Here is a 25,243-nt window from a genome sequence, read left to right on the forward strand (position 1 = left end):
GCAATCTTCTCGTCTAACTCTGGACAAGAAACTGAGTAAGCTTATTTCCTGAAATATAAAACTGTTTATTTGATAGTAATAAGTATGATGTATTTAACAACTACTGTATCCTGTAATTGTTGAATAAGTAATTAAAAAAAATACTTCAGCCTAAACGCTAAATTCTCCAGCCACTTTCTTCCATTGTACTGACATATTTATCCTATTATTGGTACCGATTAAATGTCAAATTGATACCCTGTATATACTTATTGATTACACTGTCATGTGTGGGCTGTAATCTAAAGCGTCCCCGTAGACTTCCAGTCGTGTCAGATCTCGGCTGCTAATAAACTTGAATGAGCTGATTTTAGAAGCCCTGCTTTTGTAGTGACAGACACAAACAAATAGCACTTTTCCTCTTCGACAACAGAGGAAATGATTCTGTCTGTGGTAAACATCACCGTGTCAGTTTAGATTAAGTAAATGGACTTCTGTCAGCTGCGTGATCCGCGCGGCGGCTGCACAGCTCTACATTTGTTAAGGTGGCGAGGGAGGCAGCCTGGATCCTATTTTTGGGTGATGGTTGCTTGACAGCTCCACGGTAAATATGTGACAATGGAGAGTAGATAGAAGAGGCCGTTTGTATCTCAAGAATGTCAGCCAGAGAGTTCTTATTTTACATTCATCTCCCTGTGCACTTTTAAAATTACAGAGTTTGTTTTGAAGGGAGAATGGAGGTCGCCAGGTTAGGAAAGTAATTCAGCACACAGGGGGAGTTGAATTTATACTTTAGCTGAGAGAGAACATAAATAAGCTTTTGCACAATGGAAGCAAGAATAGCTTTACCACCTGCTTTATCGCCCAATCTAGAATTTAAAAAACTCAGTATAAGTTACAATATTAGCTTCTTCATATCTGCACAGTGAGTGCATTTGATCCATGGCTACCACCCAAACATCTGATGATAAGAACCTAACCCTGGGGGAAACTGGAAATGAGATAAATGCTGTTTAAACTCAAATGAGCCTGTTGGGACGTGATTATCAGAAGAGCTTTTCTACAAGGTGGTAATGCTTTGATGTAAGATACAATCCTACTTTTTGTCTACAGTCTGTGTTACAGCATTCATTAATACTGACATTTGACACTGGCTGATATTGACATTTTCCTCGTCCTGTGCCAACAGATGTATGACCGGCTGGTTTTCCACCAAAGTATGCACACACTGGGTGCAGGGCTGGTCCCTGACATTTACTGCAGACAAGGAGACAGCAGTTTGGTGTTAATGAAGCGCGGCATGAACTTAGATACACTGATCCCATTTATAAATTGTCAGCTTCAGTGGCCATGTTTACATGCACACAATAATGCATCGATTGCTCATATTCATAATCCTGTTGAGGACTTTCTTATAAGTTGAGGTGGGGCACCAGTGCGCAGAAAGGGCATCCAAGAGGGCACTTTCACTGCGTTTCTTCAACATGAGCCCACCAGCGTTTAGATTTTCAAATTCTTTGCATCTAAAACTTTACTTTTACTTTCCAAATGCATGTGTCTTGCCAAAACTTTTTTATTTCCACTATTTAGACACATTTCAAGGTGACTTTTGTGCATTATAGTGACACTGCTATGGTTTGGGTTTGAACAAGTGTAGGTATTGCTGACTCCAGGTCAGCCACAACTGGTGCGCACTATTGGAGTGTCTCAGGGGTCGATGCTCGGTTCTCTTTTTTCCATTTACTTTGTTCCTTCAGGTAATCTTATACGTAGACATAATATCAGTTTCCACTTCTGAGGATGGTTTACATGTGCCCTAAGTGGAGTCTAGTCAAATCACAGTTCTCCATGTGTGTTTCTGTGATTGTACCTACTTTTGCTGAGTGCATAATGATATCACTACACTCAGAATGCAGATCCTATCTTTCTTAAACTACTGATGTACATGTAAACATGCCCACTGAGAGATTGTATCTGTCTGTGCTGTGTGCAGTTGACACTCCTATCCACAAGCAGGATGCAGAGGAGGAAGGATGCTCCGATCGTCACGGTGTGGAGAAACCTTGGCTCAATAGGGAATCGAAATTTAGCAGACCCTCGGAGGCAACTGAGCGCAGTCTTGTCTCACACCTCCGACCATGGCTAATCAATCATGACAGCTGCATGTGCACGCCCTGTAGGTTGCCGCAGTAACAGACAGGTGGGTCGATAACAGAATATTGAGCGGGCGTCTTTATTTTATCCCCCGTTCTTACCTACCCCCGAGAGGAATCTGTTCAGTCTTATGAAAAGTTATGAAGCGCAACTGCAGCGTCTGATTCTCTTCCATATCCTTGTTAAAGTAGAAGAGCTCTGGAGGACTCTGAAAAAGAAAACAACTCCTAACTAAGCACTAATGATGGTGAACTCATGGAGCAGGAGGCTGGGTGGTAGATTTTCGAAGATGTCCAGCCCGAGGGTTCGATGTTTACAGGTGATACACGTGCCTTTGCATGTGCATGCGTGCGTAGACGTGCAGTAAAAGCCTCCCAGTCTAACATCATGTTTCCTAAGTAACAGAGTCAAAAAGTTAAAGTGACATAATGAGAGGAATCATCAAGAACCGAGGTGGCATCGTCACTGTAAACCTCCATCCTTTGTTACTGCGTGGTTGCAGTTGTGTCACAAGTCTGAGGAATAAACTCGTAAGACTTCTTTCCACCCTCCAAACCCTCCCAAGAACTGACCTGCTGACGTTAGGGCTGTAAGTTCAAATACCCACCAGCTTCAGCACTCACACTTCTGTTGACTGAGGCACAAAAAGAAATCCCCAAAAAGCCAGCTTAACCCCCTGAATTTTCTCAGGGGAGGGGGGAAGCTTGTGGTGTTACAATTACTGGCTCAAATCCGGTGTACAGTATTCCTCAAAGTTCTTGGGAATTGAGCCGTTAAAGGAAAATACCCCCAATACCCTCTCGTTCACCCCTGAATACCATGTGACTGCAAGGTCCTCGGCTTGAATCAGAGTTAGTAATACTCCTCGTAGTTCTTGGGGTTGAGACAGTAGAGGATTCCTCCGCCGAAGGAAAAGATGGTCCCACCCCAGGCCAGGCCGTAGCCCCAGTTGAACTCATGGTAGATCCTCAGGTTGATGCTCTCGATGAACTTGATGGGGTAGAGGACCAAGCTGCAGGCTTGGAGGACAACTGGAGGACATATAGAGACGATAGGTATAAGGCAGTATACTTGCTATTAAGTACTTATTATGAGGTATAATTTCTAAAGACAACAGTACAACAAGTGTAATTTCTATTGGTGGGTATCCAAGCAACATCATTTTGATGCATGCAATTAGTTGAAAACAAACCAAAATAACCAAGAGCCTATGATAAAATTAACATTTAGCGTTGTTTTTGTGTTTTAAAATGCACAAATCATAAAAGTAACGGGTGAAAATGTACAAAATCCCCGAAAGGAAACCTCCTAATTAGCTGAAGTGCATAAATAGCTATTAGTGCCATGCTTTCTGGCCAGAGTGGCAGATCGTTTTTCACAGAGATTGATGAGGAAAAAGCCTGTTTGGACTACGGTCAGACAGCTCATGCTGTTACTGTGTGTTTATGCCTGTTGATGAATATTGTAAAAGCTTCTCAGGCTCAGCGATCAGTTAAAATACAGATTTAGGGTCCCTGGGAAATTTTACACCCCAGAAGTCAAACTTTTTTGGCCTCAAGCACCACGAAGCATCCGTAGGAATCCATAACAAGCTTTCGATGCTGTACCCAGATTTCGCTTATTATATCCATGCTTAGCAAATCCTCACAGAGTCCTTAGCCTGACGACAGACTCACAGTCTAGTTTCCAAATACTGAAAATGTCCAAAGATAAGCTATTATGACATTGTTCAAATATGCTATGTGCAAATATACTATATCTGGACACCTGCTGTGTGCACATCCATGATAGTGAGTGTCCACAGGGTGAAAGTTAGTGTGAGCAATCATTTGAAATAGACTGTAGTCAGTATCTATATTTAGTATAGCTATAACAGCAGGATACCAGCTGGAAGAAGCAGAAGTGTTGTAAATGTTGGAAATATTCATGTAATGTGGAATTTGTCAGTTCTGAAACAACAGCTGAACAACAACACAAACACGGATGTCAACATGGAAGAAAGATATTTGTCCTCAATGGTGTATTCACACAGCGGGGTGTCAATATTTTATTTATGTGGTAAATATTAATAATTGAATTCTGAAGAACCTCCTCTGATGTAAAAGTTTTAAGTGTGGGTTCATTGGCTTTGGTTACATACACACTTCTATTATTACACTTTTTAGTTTTTTAGTCACGTACAGAACAGTTTACAAATACCAGAAAAATAGCAGAAATTATCATCGACTGGGTCCAGAGTGTTCCATGCCCGCAGGGGATGTCATTTAGCTCGGTTTAGTTCATTTAGCACATTTTGGAGAAATAAAATAAATCAAACGTGATCAGGCAAGAGGAGAGCGAGGGGATGGCGGAGAGGAGGAGGGAAGAGGGTGCATAGGGTGGAGAGGAGTGAGATGGAGAAGGATCAGAGTCGGACTAAAGGGTCAAAGGAAACAGGAGGAGTTTAGGAGGACGGGGGAAGAGGTGAGCATGAGCCGAGAGATAGATGTTTAAATGGGAAGGAGGGAGGGAGTGAGATGGATGGCAGCGGAACAAAGGGGAACACATCAATCGCTATTGCTTCAAAGGGAATTCATCTTGTGGGAACGTAAACAAGCTCTGGCACTTTTCTGTGCGGAGAGGAAAAAAAAAAAATAGCGCAGAATGCATAATATCCAAAAAAAATGCAAATATTAACACAGATGGTGTGAAAAACAAGCCTTGAAGAGGTAGCTGGTTGTTAAGGAGCGGGTATGTGATCTACCATTCACTGAGGGTCCCTTTATCCTGAACCCCAAAACACTTTGCCTCTGTGCTTGGCTTTTAAGATATCATTTAGGGAGCTCGTTTGTGTCCCATTTTGACAGCTAGAGTTTTTGTTTGTTTGTTTGTTTGCCAATTATTCACGGATTACTGATCTCTGTTTTCCAAGTTTTAAAATGATATATAATTATTTTCGCTTGAAGTATTAATTATTATTAAATCAAAGCAGCCCATTTTGACTTTTCACAACGTTTAATGAGTGTTGAGCCACATTTTGTTCACTGAAAATGACAAAAAAACATAATCAGCTTTGGATCCGCTTTGAAAGAAAATATGATTATAAATATATTTTTAGAAGGTTTTTATAGCTGCAAACTTGCACTTGCGTTGCTAATTGTTTAAAGCCACAATCTGCAGTTTTCACATGATTCTTTTTCAAATTAATTTTTGTTTGTAGAACAATTAATTAATCCAGTTTGAACTGACTTTACTTCTCAGAGCAGGTCACAAGAGAAAACTCTCATCAGTACCAAGGTGTTGTAGGTTATGCTGCGGCTTACGTTTCAGTGGACAAATACGCCTCATATCTGAACTGGGCTTTTATTGTGAAACATTTGCAGTAACGTGTTGTGGAAAACTCATTTACTTGCAAGGTTGGCATGCGTGACTACTTGAAATGTAGCTGCTGCTATTCGATGTTAAACTTCAGAAGAAGTCAAGTTGAATGGTTGTGTGAAATGTAAACACGACGTGTTGCAGTTGATCTGATGGACTGTAGTGCTACTACACTCATTCATGGGCTTTCATTATGTTACTCTTGGGAGCGGCTGAGGCTCGTTCCAGTCTTAGGTCTTATATCATACCGATTGGAAAAATGTTAAATCGGCCCAAACGTTGCTGGCAACTTGATACCTAGATTTTTAATGTGTATCAGAACCTCTGGGACAGATTCCTTGGCAGAAAGGTCCAAAAGTAATATTCTTAAAACAATGTACATTACAGTCTTACAGTCCAAGTTAACAAGTGAGTTGTTTGTGTATTTCTTCCTTCAACCCACAATAGTCAGTTTCAGTGGACACTCCCAGCTGCATCATTTGAACAAGACATAAGCAAAAAAATCTGTTTATTTGTTAAAAAATGTAGAGGTACAAGCCAGTGTACAAAAACCTCCCACAAACACAAACTCCCACAGTGCATTTGGGTATGAAACATCCAAACACCAAGCTTAAAGAGTAACTCAACAGCAGGTTGAATACAGATGTTTTGCTGCGCTCTATTATTGAAATTTTCAAGCCACACCCAACAGTGATGTCACAATGCACTGACACGCCCTTGAGTCAACTTGAGCAAGGTGAGGCGTAAAACCACAGGCAGCAAAAACAAGCTTTTCAGCTGCTGGTAAGTGTCTGTCGCCATCTTTCATGCCAAACTTAATGGAAAAAACCTTTTCAGAAATCTAATTACGTTGCATCATCCGGTCGACTCTATGCTAACGACGCTGAGGAAATCTTAGGAAAAGGTTGAAATGGTAATTTACAGTGGGAAAAACACACTCCTCACTTCTTACCTCGATATGCATTCAAACTGTAAATGTCACGCTGCTCTGTTTGCTGTGATGAGGCTTAAGGCAGAAAAGCTGCTCATTTATTACGGCATGCAAAATGACTCTATTTGAATGAGCAGTCAAATGTCAAATGTTTAATTCCAATCCGCTGCGTTCTCATCCCTCACACATACTGTACTCTCAGGAAAGGAAAAAAACCACATAGCGTCTATAAATCTCAATCACTTTAAGTTAAGAAGATTTCCTCTTCAGTGTTGCATCCCACTTCTGCGGTTTGCACGGTGTGATTGAGAATAACGTCCGACAGGCAACACATGCAGCTTTGCAGAATGAGACATTTCACGGCTAAAAAAAAATGAAATTTTCCAATTATTCCCGGGAGGTGAGGATGCGGAAAAAATGTGGAAACTTGACAGTTGTCCAAGTTGATATCGGGGCTGGCTAGGGAAATTAAATGGACAGGCATGACACCCCGGTCCAACCCTGCTGGGCCCGGCTCATAAAAATAAGATTTTCTCTAAATTAGTTTGAGGGAGACAGGAACTGTGTGTGTGTCAGTGTGTGTGTATGTGTGTAGTCTGTGTGCAGTCTGTGTGCCTACTTAATGAGTAAGTAAGGATTATCATTTAAATGCATGTCAGTTTTCAATGTGATTACCCTGCAACCTTCCAGTTACCTTGTCTAAATTGGCTAATTAAGTGTGTTCGTGTGCGTGTCATTAGGTGTGTGTACTTTAGCACATAATGAGCGCGTGGCCTTCGACCCACAACTGTTGTAATTGTGACTACAGCTCATTGTGTGCGTGTGCGCTGACCTGCGGCGAAGAGCATGAAGGCGACGGGTGCGTAGAATCGCCGCCTCGTGCCGATGCACACGGCAACCAGAGCGACCAGGAACGACATCAGCACCAGGGCGCCGCCCCCTAGCAACAGGGCCAACGTAGCAACCTGCCAGTCTGGAATGGGAGGGAGGAAGAGGAAGAAAGAAGAAGAAGAAAGTGAACAGGAGGGAGCAACACGTTGCATTAAAACAGTCAGAGGAAATTCATGAATAAGATCTAAAAATGAGGAAACCTTGAGGGTGGCCTGCGAGGAGAGACGGAGCCACCAGAGACATATTATTTTATTTGACATTTTAAATCCTCCATCAAGTACGTTGATTAGAGGGAGAGCGAGGGAGGGGTGAGGACGTAAGGGCGTAGGAAAAGGTATAAAAAGGAGAGAATGAACAATGAAATAAGCGAGACTCAAGGTAGAAAATGACATCGGATGAAAGAAGGGGGGAAGGAAGAAAGGGATGGGAAGTGGAAGGAAAGATGGGCAACGAAGAGGATTAAGGAAGTGTGAATACAGAAAATAGGAAAGAGAAGGAAAAAACAAGGAAAAAAGAGGAACATAACAGAAGAGGAAGGAAAGAATATAAGAAAAGATGGAGGGAGGAAATAGAGGAGGACTGGAGGAATTAAAAGGGAAAGGAAGGAAATAAGTGAGGCGAGAGAACAGGAGGAAGAAGCAGAAAAAAGGATGGATGGGTGGAAAGGGATGCAGCTAATTACAGTTAAGAAAGACAGGAATGGAAGACAGATACTGGATAGAAAAGGAAGAACAAAGAAAGAGGACGATGGGAAGAAAGGGCAGAGGAAGTGGGGAGGAAAGGTGATGTAATTAAGGAAACAAAGATGAGAATAAAGGAGTACGGAATAAAAGGTTTGGGAAGTAAAAGGAAAGTGAGAAGAAGGATGTGATGAATAACGGTAGGAAAGAGGAAAGGAGGAGATAGTTGGAAGAAGGTAGGATGTAAGGAAGGGAAACAAAGGCAGGAAAGATTGGGAGAAGGAAGGTGTGAGAACAGGTGATGAAGTTCAAGAAGCGTTGGCGGATAGATGAGAATAAAGCAGGAAGAAGGGAGGACAAAGGATGGGAAGAAGTATAAGTAAGGGAGGTGAGAGAAGGAAAGGCTATGGGAAGGGAAGAAAGAAAGGAGATGGACAGGAGATAGAGATGGACAGAAAGGAAATAAAAGAGCAAAGGAGGAAAAATTACTGTGTAGGAACCACAAGAAAAACCAAAGGGAATTGAGGAACAAAGGGAGATGACGACAGGTTTCAGTGGCGACGAGGCGGCGAGCATCTCCGAGAGGGTGATGGGTGATAAAAGGGGAGAAACGTGAGTGGAGAGGCACGGGCATAACGTTACAAGGACAAGGAGAGGGCAGCGTGGAAAGCAATGCCAAAAGTAGGAGCAGAGGAGGAGGAGGGTGGTGGAGGTACAGGGAGAGAGGGTGGAGGAGGGGGGAGGAGAAGGAGGTGAGGAGGGCGTGAAGGGGCTGGGGACAGAGAAGCGCTGAGGGAAAGTAATGAAGAGAGGGAGCACTTAGTATACCTGAGCTGACAAAAAGCCTCAGCTAAAAAGCTTTGCTGGCATGTTATCAAAAGTCTGTCCGCATTTAGGCCTGGGACTATATATAGGGAGCACCGTGATGCACTCGGAAATAGCACACACACGCACACATAGACACATGGTCACATATGAAGATACACCCAAACGTGATACCACATATCACATCCAGCGACTGCTCACTAAAAAGACAATTCATATTAAGTGCTGCAGGGATGACATACATTATTTTTTGTAGGCTAACCCTGTAACTGTGTTATTATACTAGCTACGTTTTAGCATGACACAGATCGACATTTCAATGGTCTGGTAGGCTATGAGCAGTAACTTAGCCTATCATGGCTAATGTTAGCAAACATAAGGGAGCAACATGTAAGAATTGGCCACCTGTTGAATTCATACCACAAACAAATGGCAGCGTATCATCAGCATAACGACTAACTGCTGCTTACTGTAGCTGCTGTTATCTAGTTAGCTCGGTTAGCTGAGCAGCTAGCGGTCAAGACTAGGAGCTCGGAGTGGTATTACGAGAAAGCACAGGCCTGGGCTAGCTGGTTAGCATTCTAATTTCAGTAGATATCTCTGCAACACAATAAGTAGATGACATTGAAACATTGAAATGCAAGATTTAGAGCAACTGCTGTGTAAATTGTTTTGCTGATGAAACGACTGTCCTTGCTTTTCGTTTAACAAGTCACAGAACATTCCAGTGAATGAATGGACATTCAGTCTTGTTTTACATAAAAGCTGGATGGTGCAAAAACAGCTCAAAGCCAGAACTGTAGCCTCTCCATTTCGAACCCTCAAAGGTCAGCACTGTCAAGGCAGTTTGCTGTTGCTGCTGGTCTACAGGGCAAATAAGTGTGTCAGAGATAGCTTCTTGCTTGTGAGCTTCACAACGAGTCCACTTATCGTGGCGATTCCACTGGAATTAATTGATTTCAGTGCAACACTTTTCCATTTTATATGCTGGCGTGACTGGAGCTGGACACACACACACACACACACACACACACACACAAACACACACACAGGCAGACACACACCTCATCATGTATTACATCTGGGCTCTGAGGGGGAGAAGAGATTTGACCATTTCTCTAACCTTTTATTCCACCTGTCTGCCTTCACACTGTGATCAGATGTGATGCTGTCAAATTGGCCGGGCTCGTGTACGCCGCTGTAAAACCTATTTCTGTACCGCGCCGCTAAATAGGAAGTGGTGTGTTTCAAATAAATAATAAAATAATCTGCGCTCCTCGACGACGTGGAGGCTCTTAAAATGCGAACTTCAATCAGCTGCGTCTGAGTCAGAAAATGTAGCTGTCAGTGCAGATGCAAAGCCAATGCACAGTTCGTTGGCATCAACAGTATATCTAAGTGAATTTATTTTTTTATTTTCCAGCTATTCAAGGTGTGTAAATACAGGAGACGCCTAAATTTACTAGAGTGGTGAAAAAAAAAGGCGTATGAAAGATGGATGGTGGAGGGTAGAGATAAGGAATGATGAGAGATTTAGAGGCACAGGGAGGGAAAGAGAGTCGGAGATAGCGGTGAAAGATGAGATGCGGCGGTGGGTGGTGTGAGGCAGGAAATTAAAGATGAGAGAGAGCAGAAAGAAGAGGGGAGAGATAAAAAAAAAAGATAGATCTTGTGTACAATCAGCAGCATCTTGTAATACAAATGCAAAGCAACCGAAAAACAGTTTATTTTCAGTTCGAATGATGTTGCTGATTACGAAGAAGAAACCAAAAGTCTTTTTCTGGACAAACACCTTTTCAGTTTTATTAAAATGTTTCCTGGCAACAACGTATTTCCTACGTGAGAGCCCAATTTTTATTTTTTTAGCCTTGGACTCAGTCTCTGGCCCTGTGGATTTGCGTGTACATGCTCGAGTCTGTTTACTTTATATTTTAGTTGATGCACTTCAGGCTAAATCTCTGGATTTCACTTGAAGTCAGGCAGTTCTGTTGCCCCCCTGAGAGCCGAGCCCAAAAACTAGCCCCGCAATGCAACAAGATACACATGAATGGAATGAAGGATGGCAGACTTATAGAAGGATGTAGTGAGGTGGTGGGTTAACGCTGGGCTGGTTTATCTTTCATTCAGGTTTAACTTCCCCTCGAGCACAGAGCAGCCTAATCCAAACAAAAGTCAGCATGACAAGGCATCAGATGTGGAAGTGGAAGCAAATGTCTTCAGCTGTAGTTGAGTAAGAATTCATTTCTCTCGCAGTTTCTCAGACACACTCATTCACGCATTTCTCACCAGAACACCATCTTTTTGTCTGTTGTACTCACACCCACCTACAGATGAGCTAAAGCACCCCTTCAACACCATTCAACATATTCCAAATGTGTTGGAAAACACCAGATTAAACTTGATAAACAGTAAATGTTACGTACGATTGCGCGGTCAATGATAGAGGGCGATGATTGGGTCAAAAAAGCACAGGACTTTCATTCAAAAGACCGCCTTTTGTGTCAAAACCAGAAGTCGAGGGTAAGTTCTTACTAACGTATGTCACGTACTGCACATTGGTCATGAAGGTAAGTTTGTAAAGGAAGTTCCAGAAGTAACAAAGTGATTTTGATCCACACCATGATGTTTTCCTAAACCTAACCAAGAAGTTTTCTTCCCTAAACCTAACCAAACTGCTAAGTAAGTAAGTAAGTTTGCCCACTGTTTTGACTGTTTATCCATTAATTTGAGCTAATTCATCCATTAGTTATAGCAAACTATCTTTGCTATGTATCTCCTAACTTTCCACTCTATGTCAAACAATCATCCTTTACTTTTAGGTAACTGTATAAATCATTTATTCCCTTCTTTAAGCCGACTGTTTCAACTTCTCTGCCTTCTCACTTGCACCAAATGTTCAGGTGAAGCCTACGGCTGACTCAATATGTGGATAGACTTTTAAAAATAAGTGCGTACTTAAAAGTTCTTCAAATTAGTTGGGCTAGCCTATTCCACAATCTTACCATGTAGTTACCCCCTGGGTACTGCAGAGGTACCCCCTGGGGTACAAGTACCGCTGATGCAGCATAAGATGCCTTTTGCAAAAAGTGAAGCAGACTCTCTAACCACTGAGGAGATGTCAGGGGGGTCACTAAAATAATAATTTCCTGTCCTCTTACATTATATTTCACATTAAGCTTCTTGAATAAGTCTTTGGTCATTGGTTTTAATATAAACCCTTAGTCGCTTCCGGTTACTGTTTCTGTATTACAACTGGTTCAAGAGACGGGGATGATGACTTTATCATGATAAAAAGGGAGCAAGCAAAGGAGGAAAGCAACTGACAAGACAACTGTCCGTACAAATAGTAAACCCTACATTGAAGATTATCATAAATAACACACAGTTAATAACTAACCCTGACCCTAACAGATACTGTAAGACGGAGTCACATGCCATCTCAGATTCATCTAAAATTTAACGTAGCTCAGATGATCTCAGAAGAACAATTCACTATTTATAGGCACGGACATGAAAGTCCTACTTACGTTGCGTACCCGCCTAAAAATATGGAGTTATGTAGTATTGAATAGTTGACTTTTTCCTCTACCAAATATAAATCTGACGCCTCAACTCAATATCAGTGCTCTCTTTCTCCCAAATTTAGAAACTGCATGAAACTCAATGGGATGATTTTTACGTAACAGAACACAAAGCCAGAGATTGTCCTGGCACTACAGAGAGCATTGGCAAACCTAATGAATTTAACTGATGAGAAACCCCAGAATTTTATGATATTTAGTGTCCTCTTAGTAAGATCTGTTGTAAAGCTGTACTTCATGTTTGTTTTTGGTAAATACTACGGTATTTAACACATATACAGTAACTCACACTTCTCTGTAACTACAGCAGTTGCAAATATCTCTCTCATGCACACACACAGACACAGACAATGGTGGCTTTAACTGTAAACCTCTCTCTCCTGCTTTCAAATGCATACAGTATGCAAAGCCTTCTTTCTGTCTCTAGACTATGGCAGATTTGAATTTCTAAAAATCGCATCTGTACACACTGTAACCACAAATATGGACCATTCAGATCCTCCCTCCTCGGCGTATGTGGCTTGCAAATTAGTTCTTGCAAATGTACCAGTTCCTCACAACACAGACGCACAACTGTGCTGTGTTGTGAGAACTACCTCTCGCTGTAATGTGACTGTTTGCCATGTGACAGGATTACTGCACTGTCACATATTTCTGTTTCTGCAAAGCCACTTCAAGCTGTCACCCTGATTAACCGCTGTAGTGCTTTGAGTTCATGCACGGAACAAAAACCCGTCAGACCTCGAGCTGCAAATGTAAAAAGTTTCGCGTGTCATTTTAACACCTCAATAATGGCATCATTTCAACACTGCCAAGGTCACTGTAACCCTCGATCTGACAACTTTCAAAGCTCATTACCAAGAGACACCTCTGAATCCATACCAGACCCGACCCTTTAATGGAACAGTTCATCCGAACATGACAAGTCAGTCATTATCTTCTCACACATATGCAGATGGAAAGTCAGGTGAAGGTAATCTACAAAACATTTCTGGAGCTTTTCAGCAAAACGGCATTGCAGCATTTTCCTAAACAGCTGAAGTAGATGGGGACTGTCCATATGTCTTCTGCAGACCTAATCCAAGACTTGGGTGAACTTATCCTTTCATGTACGATCAGCTAACAGAGGCATCAAGCAAAAATAAATAAAAATAAAAGGCTCAGGATTGGCTGCTGATAAAAGCACCCTTTATAAAGGCTGCCTTTGTTGGCAGAGGACCACACTAAGAATGCAGCGTTATTCAGGAACAGCTGGCAAAGTGTGGATACGTTACTGGGATATTACATTACTGACCTCTCTGAGCCTTCCTGCATAGTGCTGAGCTTCACAGTTTATACAGCGGGATCATTAGAAGTGTAGCTGCATTTTGTGTTTGTTCCGTGATAAAAGGACTGCAGTCATTTTTAGCCATGCTAACAGCTTAGCTTGAGGGATGGAAATGTCTGTCTGTCTGTCTGTTAGTCAGCCCACCACTTTGGTCCAGAGGGAAAAAAACAGCTTTTGTATTTTTTCCCCTGATAGTGTTACATTGTGCATAACCAATCTGCTGTGTAGCTGACAGGAGGAGAGCTAGTTAGCTGGTAGCAGCCGCTTGGCAGCGTAGTCCTGCGGTGTGTTTAGCTATCAGAGCTAATAGTTTACACCTCAGGGAGCTATAGCGCTAACAGAACTAACAGCTAATGGAGCTAAACACACAGCGGGACTGAGAGTTTGTGCCAACATGAAAGGTTTACAAGTAATGTGCTGAAGTATTTCAGCCGTGTACACTTTACTTTAAATGTCAATACTTTGAACTGACAACTAAAGATGTTATTAACAAAGAAACAATTTTTTTGTTTTAGGACAGTTATGTTACTTTAAGATGGTCAAAATTGTTTTCTGTGGAGCTTCTGAATCAAGTTAGTCTAGAGCGCTGACAAACATTTAGAGCACTTCGACTAACCTCGGCAATCAATCATCATCAACATGTTTAGCATTGTCATAGCAACCATGTTAGCATGATGACGTTAGCATCATTATCAATGTATCTACTGATACATTTTTGATTAGCCAGTAAATCATACAGCCTTTAAAGCACACACACCAACACTCCAAAACCCCAAATTATTCAGTTCACAATATTAAAAGTATTGCAGATTATTTGTCTGTTGATCCAATGAATAATAAACCTTACAAGGTAGAGTAATAGAAAATAATCAGCTTAATTTCTGAATCCCCCAAATGTGATTTGGAGATCTCTGAGTCATCCTAGGTGTTAATTAAACGCTCTGAAATCCGTTGTATTATCGCAAAGTGGATTTAAAACTTTTGAAGGTTTTCTTTCTTTATTTCTTAACGCTTTAATCAAAGACCGATTTAACAATCAAATGTGAAATATGAAAACGGCTGATAGACCAGCCTGTTTCCTTGTGAGCATGGCAGATGAAAGTTAAAAACAGCAGGCTTAGTTTCTTTAAAAATTATAATTATTGCGAGTTAACACCAGAGGAATATCCGCATTTAAGACAATTTTGTCTCTTTTATGTCCATAGATAATTTTGAATTTGTTTATTTTTAAGATGTTTTATGTGCTGCAACATGCTGCTGCTGTGATACTGGTAATGCTTTGAAGAACGCTTGATTTGCATCCACCAAAAGGATTATGTGTGTTATGGCACATGCACATCCTTTTCCCCCATCATGCCCCCAGAGTGTGTGTGTGTGTGCAAGTGTGGTTCCTGGTTATTCCCCTGTCTGTCTGTCTGTCTCTCTGTCTGTCTGTCTGTCTGTCTGTCTGCCTGCCACGGCACTGAATGCCACATCATTTCCCATTCCTCGTTCAGCTGCTACAAATAGAACGGGCATCTCTGGGGGCTGAGCTCACTGAGAGGAGAGACGGAGTCAGAGGCGAGGAGGGGGAGAAGAAAAAGGGGGGATAGACTTGACCCGGGAGAAAATGGAAAGGAGAGATGGAGATGGTTGAAGGAGGAGGAGGAGGAGGAGGAGGAGGAGGAGGATGGTGAAATTACAAAGGGAAAATGATTAACATTAGAAATGTAACAATGAAGCCCTCGGGGAGGAGCGAGGGACAGGAAGGAGAGGAAGAGAGGAGACGGAGGGGAATGAGGAACAAACAGAGATGGGAGGAAGGTTGAGTATCGAGAAAAATACAATTCATTTAAGAGTACAGATGAAAAACGCCCGGGGAGTAAAGGCAACGGATGGATCGATAGGCTGATAGAGAAAGATGAGAAGGGCAGAGAGCGAGGAGGCACCATTTATGGCGTTTTTTGGGCCTTTGGTGTTACTGATCTCAAATCTGTGACAACAAAGACCCTGCGAATGTGGGTCAAAACGGGTCGAAGCTGAAACCACTTTTCACTAAATTTGCTAGAAATCACATCCGTCTAAACATCCTTTGGCATTTATTCTTAAACAATATACAAATAGTGTGATAAGGAAGATAACACATAGTAATGTTTCCTCACTTTTTTAGTATCGCAAGCTGCAACCGAATCTGACAAAGAACCTGTGAAATCTCTCAAGGTCAGGCGAATGACATACCTATCGGTAGCGACAACGCATCTTTTGTTCTCAATTTATCTCATTTGAAGAACACTTATGTCTGTTTACCTGACTCGGGTGTTAAGCTCGACATCGGAGTTGTGAGAAAACAAAGGAAAAAGGAGGGGTGGGGGGAGAGGAGGATGGAGCGAACAACAGGAGGAGAGGAGGAGGCGATTGAGCCTGAAAACCGTGAGGAGGGAATAGAAGGAGCAACTATAAAAGAGAGAAAGAAAGTAGGTTGGCTTCCAGGTGTAACTTCTTAGGGTTCAAACACCTTTCAACAGAGCGTATATGACAGGCAGAGGTTCCCCTGATGTCTGCCTATAAGGCCAGACGCCCACTATGAGAGTTTTCATCTCAAGCCGTGTCCCATTTGCCAAACATGAGAGAATTGAACTCCAGGATTTCTGTGTGGAGCCGACTTGATCTCGTACACTCCCTGCTTGTCTGCTATTGATGTTTTCGTACTGTCATGAATATCAAAAATCCCTTTAGCTCTTTTTCAGACTCCAAATGTGTTGCATTCCCTCACCTATGTGTTAGAGTGGCGGCTTTTTGTCATTCTGCTGCATGAATAATGGAGAGCAGCGGTCAGTTGGAGATGATATGAAGCAAGAAAAGTGATTTCTGATCACCCACACACTGCATCGAAGATGGATTTGAGAATTTATTTTGTGGTTGAAGCTTTAATTAATGACTAAGATGAGTGTGAGGGATGCTCGCCCCCTCTTCTCACCGTTCTGACAGTACTGCTGCCTGTTTTCTAACGTCTGACAGCGCTCAAGAAGAGGATGACAGGATGTTAAACCTGCATTAACTGCATTAACATATGCATACCCTATTAAGTTGATATACTAAACTCTATAGATCCAGCAGACACAAAGCAACAATAACTTTCATTTAGAGTCATGTTTGTGCCCTTTTAGCTCAATTTTGGTCTCCACCAACAAATCAGGTTCTTTAGCTGCTAAATGTGCCATGGTGATCAGCAGTTAGTCACTGACTGTGTCTGCTGTTTGGTGCTGAACAGGTATTGAAAACAGCTGTCTGCTGTGGCTGGAAACAAGGCTACATGATTGCTGTGACTGAGCCAAAACAGCAAAAGTTGCGAGTAGGGGTGGGCAATCTTTTAAAGGCATCAACAATCTACTCTGATCCAGGTGGAATTGTTAGAAATAGTGGTATTGTTGGCACCGCTATCACAAAGACAGCTGGATAGTTTCCGTTTTCGTCAGTCGCAACTACCAACAACACAGGGAAAAGTTTATTGATTAATTTAGTCTCTAATGGAGGCTTAAATCAGATGGCGCCAGGCATTATTGTTGGCGCGACTGTCACAAAAACAACTGGGCTGTTTCCGTTATCCTCAGAGTAACTAAGAGAAACTACCTCCAAGACAGGAAAGAGCACAAGTTTATTAATTCATTTAGTCTCTAATGTAAATGTGAAAGCAGATGGGGCCAGGCTGCCAAATGGTGCCAGGCATTATTGTTGGCACGACTGTTGCATAACCAACTGGGTTGTTTCTGTTTTCCTCAGAGCAGCAACTACGAACAACACAGGAAAAAGCGCGAGTTACAATCATTTAGTCTCTAATGGAGACGTGAAAGCAGATGGTGCCAGGCTGCCAAATGCTGCCAGGCTGGCAACCTGACAGGATCACCAGGAGATTTAATACTCGGTCGCAGACAAAATTGCACTATGGAAACTAAATACCAATTATGTTTGCAAAGTTTGCATTTTAGATTGTGTATTGTGGATGTGATATAACAGATTGTGATATCATTTTTTGGCCGGCTCAACCCTTGTTGCGGGCCTTTAAACCAAAATATTGAGCTGAAAGACACTAAAAAGCACTGCAAAGAGCTGAAGGGAACTTCAGAGTCAGGAACTTTTCATATTATTAATATAAAAATATTGATTACAGCAGCTTTGATCTGTGACTGTCACTTAATTTCTATATGCTATATGCTACTTATAATAAATGTTCTGGTAACTCAATTGTATGTTCTTGCAATAACCGATAAACAAAACATTAAAAAACTACATAGAGAGAGGGTGTGACCCGAATATTGTTTAGTTCCTTGCCTTTCCATCCCCACACTGCAGGGGAATGAAAGTCTAATTCTGATAAAAGTCCAAAAAAGTCCAAAAGACTAAGCTAACACAGGAAGAATCTCTGCAACAACCTTAAACTGAAGGCGCCCTCGCGTCCTGAGGCTTGTGTCATATTCATGTCATGTTGTAATTATCCGTCGAGGAAAACAGAATTCGCGCCAACATCCAAATGTAATTATTACTGGGGAACTCTGATTTTTGTGAAAGCTCCAAAACATCAGACTTGGCACTTAATAATACGGGCCTGAAAGTCAGCCAAGCGTGGCTGCCTCACGTCAGCCAAAGTCTGACGTTTAATGTAATTAGATTCAATTTAACCCCTCACACGACCAACTCTGTAATCACACAACCATCTTGAGTTGCACGAGTTTGTCCTGTGACTGCTGGCAATCCTACTTGACTCGAACGTGGGATTCCCTTTCTGTTACCTCTGTACAGTCAAATCTTTAACAAAAGGTACAACACGCTCTGACATTGTAAGATTACTTCTGTGACTTTACATAGTGACTCAGGCTCTTATTCACACATTAGACCGTGATGTTAAAATGCCTTTATGTAGGAAAAAGTCTGAGAGGGGCTTCAGATACTCCTGACACCATAATTTTACCTGCAGCGGTTAACAAGGAAACTCCAATTACCACAGCTGGTCTTTACACAACAGTTCTGCTCATTTCTGCACAGTGAGATCCTTCCTTTACGCCTTTGATTTTCCATCTCACTCCAATTAATTAGAGGGTATGTTATGTACGTATGTTGTGAGCTACAGATTTCCGCCTCTGATTGAGGTATTAATTAAATGATCTGTCTCTGCATACATTACAGCATTTTGCTTGTTGTTAAGGCTGAGGAGAGTTTCATAGTCAGTGTATTCTGTCTGGATGTTCCCATTCCCATGTTAATTTAACCCGTTGATGCATACCTTATAGCCTATGCATACTTAACCAAGTCTAATCCCTTCATTTCTTTTTCCAGTTAAGCCCTCAAGTCCCTATTTTTAATGATTTCCCACTGTCAGAATAGTTAAATATTGTCTTCCTGATGTTTTTCTCTAAAACTTTAGGCTATAGTCTTTACAAAGTTAGTGTTTAGACTCTATTTTTGGTCATGGTATGCACATAAAGCTGTTACACTAAAAGCAGTTACTGTTAGCTGTTACAAGAAGCCGTACAAAAAAGGGTATATAAACTACCATAAACTATCGTAATTGTCTCCAAACTATCTCTTTTTGTGGAGCAGTTTATAAAAACTCAATGATGCAACACCTCTAATAAGATAATGTTACATTAGCTTCCTCCATTTTCGACTCGTTGGCTATCTAGCACTATTTGGGTGGTTTGTTATTGGTCACCAAAGTTGTACTTGACACGAAATATTCAATCGGGCTTACTTTGCCTCAGCGAACAAATTCACTAATCGCTGCAAATCCATTGAAATGAATTGATTCGGTTTTAAAATTACACTATTTTTAATGCTGGTGCGAACAGGCCCTGAGGTTGCATATTAAAATATAAAAAAGGAATCTGTTAATGTGAATTTATTTATACATTTATTCATTTTAACACCTATAAATGTTATATCTTACTCTTCATAATATCTGTGATCTTTCCCTGTGTTTGTCTTTCTGAACAGTATGGTGGCCCGACAGGATCAAACGTCCCTATGCTAAAGTGCCCCTGAGCGAGCCAGTGAATAAGTGCCAGTTTCAGCGGGGGCCGCGCTGTAGCGGCTCCGCCAAGCAGAGATGCCAAGCAGGGGGAGGTGAAAAGACAATTTCCCTGCCGCGATCGGTTCAGTTTCACATTATTACAAAAAGAGAACCATCACATTGAATGAAAAGGATGAGCTAAATTAACAAAAACTGCTGCTTTGGTCTGTCTCGGGTGCTGGAACAAGCCAAGGGAGCTGGCACAAGCAGGGAGAGATTTATTTTTTTGAGATCAGTGTGTGTGTTGGACAGGCTCAGACACACACACACACACACACACATACCTGTCGCGCCAAGACATCTAATTAGGTAGCCCTGCTCTGGAGTCTGGGTGTGCGTGTACGTGTGTGAAACGGAAAGAAAGAAAAGAAAGTTGTGGTCACAAAGTGTGTCAGTGAATGTATGTGTGTGTGTGTGCGCGCTGGTCCTCTGAAAAGAGGAGGTGCGGAGATGTAACAACAGAGAAATCAGAGTGTGACATGAAATATTCAGCTGGGCTTCAGAGGAGACTGTCCAGAAATAGGTCAGCTCGACGTGGTAGCATCTTATTGGCACAAACACACACAGACACAAAGCCATTTACACGCTGACATACAGACACCCAGACGCACACACAGTCAGACACTCATTAACTTGCATACAAAGACAGACAGATACTTAGATAGATGGCGTCTGTCACAGTGTTTGACAGCTTGAAGACCTTTTAAATGTCCCCATGTGTAATTAGCACCACTCAGCTCCTGGTGGTAAATAAAGACACTTTCACCTCAATTAAAGTAACGCTCGTGACCTCTTGTTTCCCTGGAAACCAATCCAACGTCCAAGATCAACCCCTTCTCTCTATTGCCCCCCCTTCCCCCACCTCAAAACTTACTGCCAGACCTCTCCTGGGTGCGACAACAAGGTGGTTTTCTAGACAACAAAAGAAGGGGCAGGACAATAAAAAAAAATAAGAGCGAGACAGGATGAGCTCGATATCGAGCCAGCACTTTTATGCCCCCACCCCCCTTCTTCCTTTTCCCGCGTTGACAAATGAATTAATTAGGCGCAGGTAAGTGGCGACACCCAGGAGAGTTGATTGACTTTACTGTGAGGGCGGTTGCAGTTTTGCAGCATTAATAATCCAAACGGTGATCATTATAAAGTAGCTGAGAGTGCACATTATAGCGTTTATGTTGGTCCAGTACGTTCAGGTGTATAGGGGCTGCAGCTAATGATGGTTTTCATTAGCTATTAACCTCCCAGTTGTGTTCAGGAATAATAGATTCATCATTTAATCTAAAAACATTGTGGAAAAATGCCCAAAGTGACGTCTTTAAATTACTGCTTTGGGCAGTGGTGGACTCAGGATGTTTGAGGGCCAGGGGCGGAGAATATAAAAAGGGCACCACATGTATGTGGGGGGGGGATCGATCGAATTTTCTTTCGATCGACTGATAGATTAATCATCTAATAGTAGCTCGACAAGTGTGTGAAAATTTTTTAAGTTTATAGAGAAAATCAACTTTATAACATACTGAGAGATGGTTTTCCGCCATTCATTTTTATCACAAATAACATTAGTAAAACTTAAAATTGCTTTTTCTCAAGCCAGTTATTTACTCAATTAATCAAAGGTGCACTCGGAAAATCAAACTCAAGGTAAAAACACAAACTCAGAAAGAGTTATTTGATATATTTCCATGTAAACAAGCTGTCGTTGAGTGGAATAAGGTCCCGAGAACAGAGTTTGCTGGAGAAGCGTAGCGACTTAGAAGCGTCCCGCCAACAGTAACAAGGTAAAACAGGATGAAATGTTGCTCTCCTTTTGAGGATAGTTTGTTTATTCAGTTATGGAAATAGATAAGTGAAGATTTTTCCCACAAACTCTTTGTTTTCATGACTGAATAAACTGAATAAAAACCTGAAAGGACAACAGACTTTCATACTGTTTTACTTTGTAGCTAGAGAGGGCAGGGTCTGGCAAATATGAACAAACAGTGTTCTGGGGACCTTATTTTCCTCTGAGAACAGCTTGTTTGCTCAGTTATGGAACAAATGAATATTTCTGAGTTTGTATTATTACTTCTTTAATATTGTGAGTTTGAATTTCTTTCCCAAAACTACACAGAGCACCTTTAACGGCTTTAAAATGTCAGAAAATAGTGAAAACTGGTCCAAGCCTGCATACTGAAATGACTTTTTGTCACACCAGCAGTCCACAACTCGAAGATATTCAATTTCCAGCCACGGAAGACGAAGAAAACCACAAAATATTCAAATGTGAACAAATTCCTGAACTACCAGCTCCACATTTCAGCTTTCATGCATTCACTTGCTGCTCCCGCTCACATCAGGGTTAGGATTTAACCATACAGGCTTGTGTCTTTTCCAAAAAAATGTCACGTCTGCAGCTTTTCTGAGCAGCGGTGAGAGGGGATGTCACCGGTGCAGGTATCAGCAAACTGCATCGGTGACAGTTGAGGAGCATTTCACATGAGCCATTTTTTCATCACAGCAGAAATCATTTTTGAGTGTTATTCTATTTGAAGTGCTCTCCAGCCTTTCCCTTCATTTCACCTCCACTATAATTAATGTGGAGTCCCCGGTGGAGTCACAGTTGACAGGGACTGTCAGGATGAGGCTTTGTTACGGTTGGATAGAGACGGTGAGGAGTCACCATCCTGGTCAGGAGGACAATACCTTCCTGCAGCTATAGAGATTATTGTCCTGGGGCATCTTCCTCTAGGACTGCCCTTCTGGAGGTGAGGAGGCATCCCTCCATCATCATCATACATCAGAACAACTCTTTGTTCCCCACTCCACAGTCAACCCTCCACCCTGTCCCGTGCGCAACGGTCCGGACAGGACAGATGAAGGGTTGTTTTGATACCATGAGCCCATACATTGTGACTCCCCCACCCCCCCGGTCATTACCTGAGCCCAGCGTGCTGCTGCACTGCCAGTTCTCGGTGCTCGCCGGCTTCCAGCAGGACTCCCACAGGGACAGGTAGTACTGGTCGTCGGCAGTCACCCACGCCGGGCTCATCACGGCTCCCACATCCAGGCAGAGCGCCAGGAAGACGCACACCAGACCGACCAGCTTCAGCGGAGTCAGCGGGGAGCTGCGCGCCGACTCCTCCGTCTCGGTGACAGCAGACGACATGGCGGGGCTGGAGGAAGAGGACGAGGAGTGAGAGGGGGGGACCGGTCCGGTGGATGTCGATGTGTGTGTGTGTTGGTGTATCCCTTCCAGATGAGCAGTGAGTGGTGTGGATGTGTGGGAGAGTCGGGCGGGGAAGTCTGAGCTGAGTCGGTGGTGCCGCCGCAGCCGCCTGCGTTGCGCGCTGAACGGACGCTGCGCCTGTGAGCCCCGCCGCCGCCGCGCACCGGAGATCTCCACCGTTTACTGCGCTGACGTCAAGGCTCCGAGGGATCAGCAGGTGCTACAGGGTCCTAAAGAGAAGAAGGGGGGAGTCAAGAAACGTCGCCTTACCAGAGCCGTAGATAAGATTTGAGAAATACAGAGGTCCTGAGCCCAGATCCTCAAGTTCAAACACGTTTTTAAAAAAGCCACCAACCAAACTCTGTACAGTTTTCTGGGGATTTAACAGAATAACTCATCTCAGTACTTCACAGCTTAAGTCTCTACACTGTGAAGTGTGTGGGCTAATGCGGGTTAGAAACCACTTTGATTCTGCTTATTTAGTTTTGTTTTCTTGTTTATTCCATTTCATGTTTAGTCGCTTGAAGTAGTGGTTCTCAACATTTTTGAGTCGTAACGCTGGCAATAAAAAGGCAACAAGGACACTAAAGAGCAAGGAAAGTAGGACAGAGCATAAAGCCATGGGGAACAAATCAGGAACGCAGGGAACACACAAGGACCGGGGAACAAATCAGGAACGCAGAGTGAAAACTGACAGAGTGAGGGGAGAAGACAGACTTAAATACACAAGGGCTAATGAACAAGTGAAACACAGGTGTGCAGAAAAAAGGGCGGGAAGGGTACAAAGACAGGAAGTGGAAAGTCACAAAGACACATGAGGATGAATCTACAAAATAAAACAGGAAATGACAGGAAAAAAAACCCAAACAGTGACACCCAGTGGGCCAGGTTGACAACCAATACCTTAAAGGTCCAGTGTGTAGGATTTAGTGGCATCTAGTGGTGAGGTTGACCAACTGAACACCCCTCATCTCACCCTCCCCAAAGCTGCTAAAAACACAGACAAAATAAAAAAAATGTGAAAGGATCTCTCTAGAGCCAGTGGTTTGTCCATTCTGGGCTACTGTAGAAACATGGTGGTGCACCATGGCGGACCCCGCCAAACAGGACCTGCCCCCTCTGTAGTCAAAAGGCTCATTCTCAAACACAATGATTGTTAGTTTCACTGAAAATGAAGACAAAATTATGACTCTTTTATTCCATTTATGTGACCCCCAGAAATCCTACACATTGCACCTTTAATTTAAATTTCTCAAAACATGTCCACGTTTTAAAGGAGCTCAAATAGCACTCGCAAAATAACACTGTTAACAAGCTAACTGCTATCTCAACTAGCTTACTGTGTGTTGAGGTCGAAGCAGTTCTGATGTTTAACTTATGAATATGATGATGCAAGTTATCAACATTTGTTTAATTAATCAAAATGGATCTTTTCACCCAGCTGCTGTATGTAAGCAGCATCTTTTATTAAACAGCCGGTTTAATTTGGAGTCATTATCTTGTAACACAATAATCCCATGGCGGAGAAGATGTGTGTCCACTGTGACTCTTTGTTTTAGATGAAGAAATATTGTATTAACACACTCGCACTCACGTCACCGGCCCTTTATTCGCAGCTTCACAAAAATTAGATTTTGGATTCCTTGTTAAATATTTAGGATTTCTTCGGCAGCAGGAGGGTGAAGCAAAAAGCAGAAGAGAGAAACGGAGAGCACACTCAGTGATGGAGCAGGAGGAAGTGGGAGGCACATGAAGGAATATTATTGTTTCTTCTGCATACTAATGACAGAGCCAGAGATGAGACGGCGGAGCAGACAGGAGGAGGGAGGCCTAGAAAGCAGCAGAGGTGAGCAGGTTTAAAAGGAGAGCAGAGTCATCCGTATGTTTATTCAGGCGGAAAAAGAAAGGAGGGATGGAGGGGCTGATGGGAGGAAGAGATGGCCTTGTTTACTCTCCATCAGGACAATAATGAGCGATGATGAGGCAGAGACAGGAGGAGGCAGGGGAGCAGAGCAGGGAGGAGAAGGGCAAGAGATAGAGGTGAAAGAGATGGAGGGATGGACGCCTGGAGGAATGACATTTCTGTGCTTTGGAGGTCTCAGCCAGACGTCTTAATGAATTGACTCAGTGTTGATCCACATCAGTTACTCACAGCTTAATAAGAAAATACCTGCCGGCACTTTTTTTTATCTCGTCTCAGAAATAAAAATGTCCATACTCCTGAACATTCGCTCCTATCATATAAATCAAAGTTAAATGGGAGGAGGTGG

At 42.5% G+C, this 25,243-nt stretch overlaps 1 protein-coding gene across 1 annotated transcript; it reads right to left on the reverse strand.

Moving 5' to 3' along the window:
* Positions 1-1,400: 1,400 nt before the first annotated feature.
* LOC311253035 (transmembrane protein 47-like) lies at positions 1,401-23,216 on the reverse strand. Its single transcript, XM_084346754.1, has 3 exons — positions 22,685-23,216; positions 7,254-7,394; positions 1,401-3,164 (listed from the first exon to the last, which is right to left on the reverse strand). Exons 1-3 carry the CDS (start codon positions 22,911-22,913, stop codon positions 2,986-2,988), a joined length of 549 nt encoding a protein of 182 aa, XP_084202880.1. The 5' UTR covers positions 22,914-23,216; the 3' UTR covers positions 1,401-2,985.
* Positions 23,217-25,243: the final 2,027 nt, after the last annotated feature.

The sequence above is a fragment of the Pagrus pagrus genome (assembly GCF_965226575.1).
Source record: "Pagrus pagrus genome assembly, chromosome: 24".
In the NCBI taxonomy this organism is placed as follows: domain Eukaryota; kingdom Metazoa; phylum Chordata; class Actinopteri; order Spariformes; family Sparidae; genus Pagrus; species Pagrus pagrus.

Coding starts and splice junctions, on each gene's coding strand:
- LOC311253035 (XM_084346754.1), bottom strand. CDS start 22,913: ATGTCGTCTGCTGTCACCGAGACGGAGGAGTCGGCGCGCAGCTCCCCG. Junction 7,395..22,684: donor CAGCAGCACGCTGGGCTCAG/GTAATGACCGGG, acceptor CTCCCATTCCAG/ACTGGCAGGTTGCTACGTTG. Junction 3,165..7,253: donor CTTCATGCTCTTCGCCGCAG/GTCAGCGCACAC, acceptor TATGTCCTCCAG/TTGTCCTCCAAGCCTGCAGC.